The sequence below is a fragment of the Mus caroli genome, chromosome 14 (genome assembly GCF_900094665.2).
Source record: "Mus caroli chromosome 14, CAROLI_EIJ_v1.1, whole genome shotgun sequence".
In the NCBI taxonomy this organism is placed as follows: domain Eukaryota; kingdom Metazoa; phylum Chordata; class Mammalia; order Rodentia; family Muridae; genus Mus; species Mus caroli.
The window spans coordinates 93,698,656-93,710,860 of NC_034583.1; the positions used below are offsets into that span (position 1 = coordinate 93,698,656).

The 12,205-nt window shown below is 45.2% G+C and overlaps 1 protein-coding gene across 2 annotated transcripts in view; it reads left to right on the forward strand.

Moving 5' to 3' along the window:
- The first annotated feature begins 6,583 nt into the window (after positions 1 to 6,583).
- Slain1 (SLAIN motif family member 1) overlaps positions 6,584 to 12,205 on the forward strand; it is a 58,592-nt gene continuing 52,970 nt past the window's right edge. For both annotated transcript variants that reach the window (XM_029468693.1, XM_021182133.2), the window contains exon 1: positions 6,584 to 7,258. In XM_029468693.1, the coding sequence (XP_029324553.1) occupies positions 6,705 to 7,258 (554 nt within the window). In that variant the 5' untranslated portion in view covers positions 6,584 to 6,704. The remainder of the gene's footprint in view (positions 7,259 to 12,205) is intronic.

Sequence of the window (12,205 nt, forward strand, 5' to 3'; positions counted from 1 at the left end):
TTATACACACCACGTTTCATTTTACCCATGTCTCCCCCTTCCCTTCCTCCCTTTTTTCTCCTTTAACATATCCTTCTCCACTCTCATGGTCCATTTTCTGTTTTCATTTCTATCTCCCAGGATCCCTGGATCCCTGGTTCCCCTGCCCCCAATCTATTCCAATCTATTGTGCATAGGGGACATGTGGCATTTGCATATGCATATATCTTAAAGATGCTTTAGGTATGTTGCTATTCTAATGTTTCTGATTTGGAAAGGAAAAAAAAAAAGCTTCTGTACATTGGTAGTTTTAAATTTAAAAACATTTCCCAAGCCAGCATGACACCTGTTTGGGTTGCACAAAAGCTGTAACATTGTTTCTTTGGAGCATGTTTAAGAGTGGCATTAGAGTGTAATGAATCCTAATGCCCAGACAAGAGAAATAAGGCTGAGATGATTTATGCTCTGCTTGGCATCTGCTCAGAAAGAAGCATTTAGCAGCGGGAAGAGCCATTGTCTTGGGTCAGTGTTGGGTCTCCACTGGCAACTTTGTTGATCTTAGAAGCTGACTGTTTTCTTATCTGTTCTTGGTGACCTTCAAAGTTCTAGTAATGTTTCTTTGTTCCTTTGTGCAAGGCATCTCAGCTATGGAGTTTTGCATTGGTTGATAGTTTTTCTTTACAGCGGATGGAAACTGTGCTGACTAATTTTATGTCAACATGACACGGGCTAGAGTCATCTGAGCAGAGGGAACCTCAATTGAGAAACTGTCTCCTTAAGACTAGGCTGTAGGCAAATCTGTAGAGCATTTTCTTAGTGATTGAGGTGGGAGGGTCCAGCCCATTGTGGGTAGGGCCATCCCTAAGCTGGTGGTCCTGGGTTCTATAAGAAAGGGGGCTGAGGAAGCATAGGACAGGAGGGCCCAAGGGAGGATGCCTGAATTTCACTCAGAAGGGGAAACAAAATAGACTTTAGAAGTGGATAGAAGGAGGGAACTGGGTAGGAGAGGAGATGAGGAGAAGAACAGGGATGGTGAGTAGGTGTAGAAAGTGGGGCCGGAGAGGGTTGGGAGGGAGATCTGAAATTGCTGGGGCCATCTCTAGGAGTAGCAGGAGACCTGGGACAGGGAAGGCTCCTGGAAGTCAATGGTGGTGACCCTAGCTGAGACCCCTAGCAGCTGGGGATATGGAGACTGAAGTGCCCATCTCCTGTAGCCAGGAGGGGCTTGCTGTAGAGGGAGGGGGACATCAACCCACGTACAAAGTCTTTCACCCCAAATCTGCCCTGCCTACATGATGGACAGGGATAAAGATAGAGCAGAGATTGCAATAATGGCTAACCAATGACTCCACCTTGAGACCAAGGGAGAGAGCCATCACCTGACACTGTTAATGATACTCTGCTATGATTGCAGAGAGGAGCCTAGCTTATCTGTCTCCTGAGAGGCTCCAACGGGTAAATGAAATAGCCAGACATTAGATGGAGCTCAGGGAGAGTGGGAGATAAAGTTGAACAAACTGGAAGTGCCAATGACATTACAAGAAGAGCCACAGAGTCAGCTATCCTGGGCTCATGGGGGTTTACAGACACTGGACCACCAACCAAAGAGCATGCATGGGCTGGATCTAGGTCCTCTACACATTTGCAGCAGATGTGTAGCTTGGTCTTCATGTGGGTCTCCTAAATTGGAGTAGGGGCTGTGTCTGACTCTGTTATCTGCCATTGGATCTCTTCCACTGGTTGGTGGGCCCTCAGTGGGAGAAGATGTACTTAGTCCTGCTGTGACTTGATGTCCAAAGGCAGGGTGGTACCCAAGCCAGGGGGCGGGGGTGTCTTCCCATTCTTTCAGATGAAAGGGAAGGGGTAATGGGAGAAGGGTTCCGTGAGGGTGGGTTGTGATCAGGATATAAAGGGAATAAATAAATAAATTAATTAATTAAAGCGAAAAAGAAAGGGAGGGTGAGCAAGCCAAGGGGAGCAAGCCAGCGAGCAGCACCCCTCAATGACCTCTGTGTCAGCTTCTGTCTTTAGGTTTGAGATCTTGTCCTAGCAGCATTCTTCAGTGACGGAGTATGGATGCTGAGAAGCATAAGCCAAATAAACCCTTTCCTCCCCAACTTGCATTTTGTCATGGTGCTTCATCCTAGCAACAGTAACCCTGACTAAGACAGAGACCAGATCGGGATACTCTTCCTAAGACCTAAGACGAGACATCATGGCCTAGGTAAGATGCCTCTCTACGATTCCCACTGTCTGCCCAAGGAAGCACTGCACATATTTGCCTCAGTTTCCTCATTTGGGAATAGGATAATAACCACTCTAAGAGGCGTTTGAGATTAGAAGAGTTCATATACGTGTGTAATTAGAAAGCAATTATAAATACCTACTCTTAAGAAAAACTGTATGAAATTCCTTTCTCGTGGCAAGTCATGATAGTTGAGGTTGTTGTTGTTGTTGCTTTTTAAAGCAAACCGACCACAGAGGAAACAATACCAAGAATAAGGTTTGGGATCTGGGAGCTTCTTCCTCATTATTTTGTTGAGTGGGCACATTCATGTCCTGACTAATGGATGGCACCCTTGTCTCAATGCTTTTCAGCTGGGTGAAAGGAACCAGACAAAGTTGCCTCTTGACGCTGTAGCCCTACCTGACCTTGGAGCTAGTGTCGCTAAGCTCGGCCCCCTCCTATGCTGCTGGGTTGGGTTTTCATCTCCACACCTGTCTTGAGCTATAGTTAGCCGTCTAGGTGCTTTCTTCACTAGATAAAGTCTCGGAGGAGACAGGGCCTTACTCACCTTTTAAAAATTATATAGTGCTCAGACTTACGCATAATAGACATATAATAAGTATTTGTTAAGAGGGTTTTTTGAAAGTATAGCTTGCTAAACAAACAGATCATTATTATCACCATTACTCTTCCTGTAAGCGCCACGGTGTGACTTTATAGGGTATAATTACATGGGTGTTTGACATGAGTCTAAGTAGGAGTTCTGAGTGAGGTTAGGATGTGCAACCTAAACACCGAGTATTATTGATGTGTTCATTTCTCTCTGTATTACCTCATTACATTAAAACACCACGCATTCAATGTAGCAAGAGTTGTTCTAGTTCTATTTGGGTCGTATGCGAAGTAATCGATCATCGTGGGTCTGCAAAAAGCCTTCTTATCGTCCCCGTGTTGCTCCTACGAGATAAACGAAGCATATGCAAATAACTAATTAGGTTCTGATCTTAGTTCCAGATACAACGTGAGAATTTACTTATTCATCCTTTTGTGTTTCAATCTCTCTGTGTCATGTGCTTGCCGCCCCTTGAGGCACTGAGAGAGCACATGAGCACATGCCACTCTCTCTCCTCTGTGGAGAGCAGGCACTTCCAGTAAGAGGCAGGCTCACTGAAGCACTGGCCTCTGGATCACATTGAAAATACAGGTGCAGATCCTTGATCTTGATTTACATATTCGGTGAATTTTTACGTCTTGGGGTAATTGGATCCACAGTTGTGAATTTCTGCAGGAGAAAGAGGAGAGTCATCCGGCCAGTCGCAACTGCTCAGAACTGCTGTTGTTTTTATCACTAAACTTGGGCAGGTAACCTAGCCTGGCTCTTGTGTAAAACTAGAATAACAACAGGCAGGGTGTCTCTAGATTTCTTAAGAGACTTCTTTCTATTCATATGCCCAAGAGGATATTATAGTATGTTTCAGTTAGAGTTCCTACTGATGTGATGAAAACCATGACTGAAGCAACTTGGGGAGGAAGGGTTTATTCGGCACTTCTATATCATTGTTCATCATCAAAGGCAGTCAGGAGAAGAACTCAGACAGCACAGGAGCCATGGAGGAGTGCTGCTTATTGGCTATGCTTCCTCTGGTCCACTCAGCCTGCTTTCTTATAGAAACCTGGACCACCAGGGCTGGGCCCTCCCACATCAACTTCTAAGAAGATGGTCTACAGGCTTCTCTGCAGCCCAGTCATACACTGGCATTTTCTCAATTAATCTTCCCATTTTCCTCAATGACTCTAGCTTGTGTTGAATTGACATAAAGTAGCCGGCACATTCTATTTGTGCAATTTTGTTGTCAGGAAAGTGATTGAACTGACAACTGATAGCTATATATCCCATTAGAGATACAGGTGACTAAGTTAATTTTAGGTTTTTAAAAGTAACTTCAGAGACAGTGTGTGATTTTTAAAGCGTAAGGAAAAAGGACTATTGGAAAACATGAATTTCTTGATGCAGTTTTGAGTGTGTGATGTATGGATGTTTCCCACAAAGATTTTAGTGAGACATGCATTTTTATGTCAATAGACTTTGTACATTTCTGAAATCACCTCTTCGTTTCATTTAAAATACTAAATTTTAAATACTAAATAGAGACGCTACCTATGCACTCTATTTCAGAGAACACAGCTTGAAATTTGCATCAAAATAAAAAAAATTAAGACTGCTTAATTAAAACCTTGACACTACCAACCTCTTCAATTATGTGTTAAGGAGATGGGCACCCTGGGGATACCAACTTAAAATTAGTGTGCATTTTGAGTGCCATTAGCATGCACACATGCACAGCTCTCTGAAGGGAAGAGAAGAGCTTTCACAGAAAAAAAAAAAAAAAACCCTAACATTTCTCTTGAACAGAGATTATTTTGCTTTTTAAAAGCAAGGAGAGACCATGCCTGCTGCCACCCCAAACAGTGCTTCCCATATTTTCTGGGCTTAAATGTTCAGGTATGCTTTTTTTTTTCTTTTTGTAAACAGTCACAAATTTTTACAATAATTGTTACTTAAAAAATAGTTCTACAGTGTAGATCAGGAAGAGTAAATGCAGGAGGGGAAGACTGGTTAGTTCTCTGCTTCTTTAGAGTATATGAATTGCTGTAGTAGAAATGACTGCTTCTCCTTACTTGTTAACTCTTGTTGTTTTAACTGTTATGTGCTGATCCCTAATTTCTTTCACTGATGTGGCACTCAGCAGCTCTTTGTTCTCTTTGTGCCTGTCCTCTCCCTTTCTTTGTGTTTCAGGGATACTGCTGCCCGCATCTGCCACTGAGCATGCGGGGAAAAATCTTTCAATAGATTCTTCACTTAGGAGTTTCAGTAGTAGTACTCCACTTCTCCAGGTTTTAGTAATAACCAACAGACCCAAAAAAAGATAGAAGGAAACTTGGAAAGGTGGTGGGAGATACAGGTGGTTGGGGTCAGATGGCCAGCGGGGCTTTGTGTGGAAGGTAACTTCAGGGAGGTTAGCATACACTAACTCCCAGAAGCTCTCTCCAGCCGAGTTAAATGCAGGACACCCACCTTTGCACATACACCCAAGTTTAGAGCTGTAGCTTGCCAAGTGAGAAGACATAACTGTTTCTGAGCAGCAAAGCACAGGGTCAAATTTTAAAAGATTATAGGCAACATCCTAGCGCTGCCACAGAGATGTGCGGTATGTTTTCATTGACGTTATGTGTACAGTGCCTGAGCGAGGCCCTTCACAAGCTAGTACACCATCTGAGGATGAAAACCAGCGGTGTGGATTGTTCTCGCAGTATAACGGCAGGCTTTCCTTTGTGTTAAACCCACAAAATGCTAAGTCAACATTAACTGAACAAAACGATCGGTTCATCTGCGTAAAAGCATTTTTGTTGAAAAAATAAAAAGCATGGTTTCCAAGAAGTCTCCCCCCCCCCCCCCCCCCCCCCCAAAAAAAAAAAAAAAAAAAAACCAAACAAGCCAACCAACAAACAACAAAAAAGCAGGGAATGTTAGACCTTTCCTCTTTTCGCTCAGGCACGTGTGACTTTAATAGTGTAAATTATTTAACAGATGGTGCACAATTTTGCTTGTATTTGCAATCACTGATGCCTGTTGTTCACTTGCTCAAAAAGCCAGCTTTTAGAACACAGTGGAGCATGCAGGAGATGCTCAAAGATCTTTTGTCTAATATAAAAGAGCATGAAAACCCAACTCTCCTTTCACGGTGAGAGACTGGTAGGGATAGTTCATATATGGCTATTTTAGATAGACTGAAGTGAACGCCTGACTCTTCAGCAGCTGGCCATCCTCCCTCATAGAGATAGGGATTTCTCACTTTCCCTTCTTATTCTCTCCTATCCCACCATTTTGTTTCTGTGCTACCTAATACTACCCTTAGCCGCATCTTTTCAAACAGATCCAAAGCATCTGTTGTTTTGATTTTTTGGGTTTTTTTTTTGGGGGGGGGGTCTTAGCATCATGTTCCCCAGATCTTTTTTCACGAGGTTTCATTAGCAGGTGGCAATACGGTGAAGTCTAAAAGTGCTCTTGTAAGAGGGCTAGCTATTGGCCCCGGGTACGTTTTTTCCCTGCCACAGACACCTGCTACTTCTTTAGATCCCGCCTCTGGCTGTAGTCCTAGAAGTGGGGTTCTCTCGCCCAAAGCGGAGCGGCGGGAAGTTCAGGCCAGGTCCAATCAGGCACCTGAGGTTAGGTGGCGTGGGTGCAGACGGATGCCCAGGGAGGGTCCCCGCCGCAGGTCCCGCCCCCACGACACATCCATCATCAGAAGCTCCGCCCCTCGCGCCCCGCCCCGTCCCGGGGCCGCGGCTAAAACCCGGAGCCGCTAGAGCAGAGCACGGTGCAGAGCTGCTCGGCTGCCGCTTCCTCGGCCGGAGGCTGGGCCCTGGTGCTGATGCTGGTAGGCTGCGCGAGCTGGGCCCGCGTAGCCTCCTCGCCGCGGCGCTCGGGGCTCCCGCGATGATGGCGGAGCAGGTGAAATGCGCCTCGCCGGTGGCGGCCTCCGGCGCCGGCCCGGGGCCGGTGGTGAACGCCGAGCTGGAGGTGAAGAAGCTGCAGGAGCTGGTGCGCAAGCTGGAGAAGCAGAACGAGCAGCTGCGCAGCCGGGCGGCCAGTGCGGCCGCCGCCCCGCACCTGCTGCTACTGCAGCCGCCGCCGCCCTCCGCCCCGCCGCCAGCCGGGGCCTGCAGCCCGCTCGCCACGCACAGGGCCCCGGCCAGCACGACCTCCCCGGGCCCGGGGGCGCTGGGCCCCGCGTTCCCGGGCACCTACTGCTTGCCCAGCCCCGCGCCCTCCCTGCTCTGCAGCCTGCAGCCCGCCGACGCGCCCTTCGTCTACTCCAAGCCGGCGGCGGGCTTCTTCGGCGGAGGTGGCAGCCCGGAACCGGGGACCGCAGGGACCCCGCCGGGGGAAGCCGCCACGCCGCCGTTGCCGCCTCCAACGCTGCTGGACGAGGTGGAGCCGCTGGACCTGGAGAGCTTGGCCGCCTGGAGCGGGGAGGACGACTACACCTGGTATAGCCGAGCTCCGCCGCCCCCTCCCCCCGGAGTTGGGAGGCCCAGCACGCGGGGGCGGGGCGTGGGAGGCAGGGGACCCAGAGGCCTAGCAGGTGCCAAGCCCTGAGCAGAAGCTTTGCATGGAGGCAGAAACCTGTTTTAGCATTGTGCCTATTGGTCCGACTGGGGACTGCCATCTGCCCTGTGCTTTGCTCTTTGCTGATTACGGTGTCCCAAGCGCCTCGTTAGCCTTAAATGCACAACTCATGTCATCTTGTCGCTCAGCCCTGCTCTCTCTCTCTCTCTCTCTCTCTCTCTCTCTCTCTCTCTCTGTGTGTGTGTGTGTGTGTGGTGACGATGCTTGTCTTCTGCCCTCCTCCACTGCTTAACGTTCTTTCCTTACAAACGAACGTTGCACAAGACTGGTGTGCAGCCCCCCTTTGGTCACATTGGAAGCTGCCTAGTGATGAGCCTTTTCTCAGACATCTGCTCTTGCAGTTGAGTTGTGTAGTTATATATGCCATCTCTGTATTTTCATAGATAACCTTTTAGATACCGATTTGATTATTAAAGGTGTGCCATCCTGGTATGTCAGAAGCAAAGGTTTTTTAAGGACTGGAGGGGGCAGATGGAGGCACTACGTTCTTTTAAAAAATTGAACTTAAGAGGAATTTTCATTAATTTAAAAATGAAACCACATTGAAGAAAAAGTAGGTAGTTTTATGCTAATTTGACACAGGCTAGAGTCATCAGAGAGGCGGGAACCTCAATAATGCCTCCATAAGATCAGACTGTAGGTAAGCCTGTAGAAGATTCTTAATGGTTGATATTGGAGGGCCCAGCCCATTGTGGGTGTTGCCATCCCTAGGCTGGTGGTCCTGAGGTTAAATAAGGAGGCAGGCTGAGCAAGTCCTGAGCAACCCAGTAACTAGCACCACTCCCGTGGTCTCTCATTTAGCACTTGCCTCCAGATTCCTGCCTTGTTTGAGTTCTTGTCTTGTATGAATTCCTGTCCTGATTTCCTTTAATGATAAACTGTGGTGTGAAAGTGTAAGCTAAATAAGTCCTCCCTTGTCCCCCTCCCCCCGCCCCAAGTTGCTGTGTGTGTGGGTCCTGGTGTTTAATCACAGCAATTTTAACCAGAGGACAGCACAGTTAGAGACACTTTATTATCTAGTTTTAGAAACTTTTAGGGTTGATTGTAAGGATGGTGGAGACTGAACGTGTCTATTCAATGGACTCTGGTTAGCTGTGTGTTTCTGCTAATGAATGAGTACTTTTTTAAGGAGTCAGGTGCCTAAGCCCCTGCTGCTTGCTCATGGAAGGCTTGGCCTTGGAGTATCTTCTGTTAGGAATCGCTTGCTTGGTCGCTAGACATATTCTAGGCGTGTAGACATACCCCAGGAGTGGCTGGATAAAGTGGAGTGTGGGTTCATGCAAGGAGGTTGAGCAGTGTTCACATCGGGGTGACAGTAGGACGGTTGAGCAGTGTCACATTGGGGTGACAGTAGGACGGTTGAGCAGTGTCACATCGGGGTGACAGTAGGACAAAGAGTTGCATCCTTTTGCCTTTTATTTAAGAAAATCAGGTTTTTATTTTTATTTTTTTTTCATTTTGTACTCTTGTTACTGATTGTATAGAAGGGAAATGGGAAGTGGAGAATCTTATTGGTTTGCTATTGGGAACTACCGTCTTCCTTTTTCATCGATACCCTACATGGCACCTACCTGTAAACTTTCATTGCCAGTTGCTTTGATTTTGAAAATTAATAACATAAATCTATAATAGACCTTTTGTGGGCACATGTATCATCTGCCTTCAGTTTTGATTTTAGGAACTGTGCATGTATCTTATGGTGTGCAAGTCTAACGGCTCAACACTTCCTGGAACTTTAAGCCATTCTTTCTAAAGTACACGCTTGGGTGGGGGTACAGCCTAAGTATAGTCCCGCCTGAGTATAATATTGGAAAATGGTCTTGCAGTGGCTTTTGTGTTTCACTCACGCCTGTCAACCCTATGCTAATTTCAAATCAGTTGAGTTTTTGATTTTTAAATGATGATTTATATAAACAACGGGGAGAAGTTGGTTTCTAATCTGATAGAAATACAAAGGAGCAACCCCTTTAAATATGGCATATTTTAAAAATTTAGTATTATTATTATTACTGTTGTTGTTGTTATTATTTTGTCTTCCTGAGAAAAGGTCTCACACTGTAGCCCCGGCTGGTCCTGAAGTCTGTGTCTTACCTCTTAGCTTTCTGACTGCTGGGATTTCAGGCATGAGCCACCATGAGGGGCTTTCAGATTTATTACAGCATTGCTGTTTATCTAGTTGATAATAGTACATATATGCCAAATATAGTTTGTCACAGTTATCCAACTATCCAAGTATATTGTTGTCTATCTTTTAATCTTTATACTTAAAACATCAAAAAAAAGAAAGAAAAAAAAAAGCATCGCAATGAGTCTTTAAAAAGTGCTATTCAGTAGGATCAGCGTGTTAGTCCTTACTGGGGTCTGAAGTGACTCTGAATTGAAGGAAGTTTATCTTTACTCATGAGCTATGCTGGTCAGTAAGAAGACCTGACCCTTCATTACTTTAAAATTGGTTCTGTGGCTTACAGCATGCTATTTGTAGAATCCCTTCTTTAAACATGGAGGGGAGCCCAGGTGGAAAAGCAGAGGGGTCGTTAATCTTAGTTGGAGGCATCGAATGATTTTGAGGTCACCTAATTTACAGAATTAAAAAAAAATTTAGATGTTATTTTTGTATGGAAACATTTTACTTGTTTTCTGATGGAAAAGTAGCCGACACGCTTCACTTTAAACATTTGGAAACCACCTGCTAATGTTTTCAGAGCACTCCAGGTACCTGCATGGCTGTAAAGTCTTCATGTCCCTGCCTGGGGTGCCACAGCAGTGTGCCTTTCCATAGGATAATAGGTTTGCAGCACACCTCAGCCATTCCTTAGGTGCCTTAAGGAACAGCTGGAGTGGGAATATATAGTCTACGTTAAAATACCTTGCCAGGGCATGGTGTGCAAACATCTTCTCCAAACACGAGGTTTGCCTCTTAACCTTTTAGCAGGGTTTCCCAGGGGAGAAGGTCTTATTTTGGGTAAGGCTCAATGACACCTCTCATTCTCCTGGATCGTGCTTGACATCAGTCTTGGAGATTATAGCAAAGGGGTGTTTGCCCACCTTGGGCTACAGACTTACACCTATGGTTTCTAACAAAAAGAATTTGTTTTCAGTTTCAGTTTCAGTTTGCTTTTGTTTTTAAGTTAGGGTTGGATACTGTGTCAGGGCCAGAGCTTGCAGTTTTGTGCACCACTGTCCCTAACACCTGTTCAGAAGACCACCACCCTTTGTTGACTTTTTTGCACTGCGAATACTGTGTGTTCTGGGCTTGGTTCCATTTGGGGTCTGTAATTTTCCCGTTGCTGTATCTACCTGCATGCTGCAGGTAGTGAGCTGTTTTCATCAGTGTCGCTCGCTCGCCAGTTAGTGGGAACTCCAGCTTTGTTGTTGTTGGCTATTGACGGATCTTTCCATTTCCATGGGAATTTTAGGATCAGTTTCTATGTTAACACATACACTCATCCCTCCACCTCCCCAACACCTCACTAGGATTTTTATTGAATTCTTTTTTTTTTTTAAATTATAAAAATAACTTTAAGGACAACCCACACCTTAACAGTATTTAGTCTTTGAACCGTAAACCTGGTATATATCTCCCCATTAATTATATGTTTAATTTCCCTCAGAATGATTTTGTAGTTTCTCTTGTATAAATCTTGTAGACAATTTTGTTAGATTTATGCATGGCTTTGACAGTTTTGAAAATGCTCTTGCAAATGGAAAAGGGCAAATGTGAAAGTATCAGTATATACAGGAGCAGAATTAATCAGCACTAACCAGCACTAGCCAGCACTAACCAGCACTAACCAGCACTAACCAGCAGCCTACAGAACACTGCTCCTACACTTACTAGTTTTAAATCGATTATATCCTCTGTGAAACCTATAGATCTGTGATATATAGATAAAGACAGATTTACTACTTTTTGGTCTAAATGTTCTTAGTCTGTTCAGCCTGATGTGGGTGGGAAATCCACTCTCTAGGGTTGACTAGAAACGTGAGCCCAGTGTCCTGACTTTGCTCTGTGGGAAGTGTTTGTCTCTTACCATCAGAATGCTACAATGTCTTCAGATAGCTTGTCAGTTGGGTTGAGGAAGTTTTTTCACTGGGACTTTTTTTTTTTCTGGCTGTTAAATGCTTTTTTTCTTTGTCTATTGAGATCATCACGTGATTCCCCCCTCCCCCATTTTAGTTAATATAGTGAGTTACACTGATGTTCTAATGTTAAACCAGGCTCTCATTTTTGGAATAAACTCCCTGTGGTGACGATGAAGAGTCTGTATGTGAGGCTCAATTTCTAAAATATTTAGACTCTGCATCTGTTCCTGAGTGATGGAGGTCATTCGAGATTCCACCCCCACCATACCCCTGTCCCGGTAATGCTTGTGTCTGGCTATAGAGTCAACAAAACATTGTCCTCATGAAATATGTTAGGATGTTGTCCCTCCTCTGTGGCAGAGTTTGTAAAGAGTTGGTCTTTTGTTCAGGCGTTTGGTAAAATTCAGTAATCAACCTTTCTAGCTTCAGCTTTTCTTTGTATGTAGGGTATTTTTTTTTCTTTAAAATTTTACTTTTTAACTTTTCTCTACATCTCCATTTAAGTTACTTTTCTATGACCATCGCCCAGATGCCGTTTGTATTTTTGTATTCCCGGATTGGCTTAGATTGGCATGGATTGTATCTGAGCCGTGGGTATGAACCAGGCTCTCAGCCAAGTGGGACAGTGGAATTTCCATGATTGGCTTAGCTCAGAGTATCCTACGTGTGTTCTTGACACTAGAGGTGCCATCATTGCCTGGGAACTTGCTAGGCATCTAGATTCC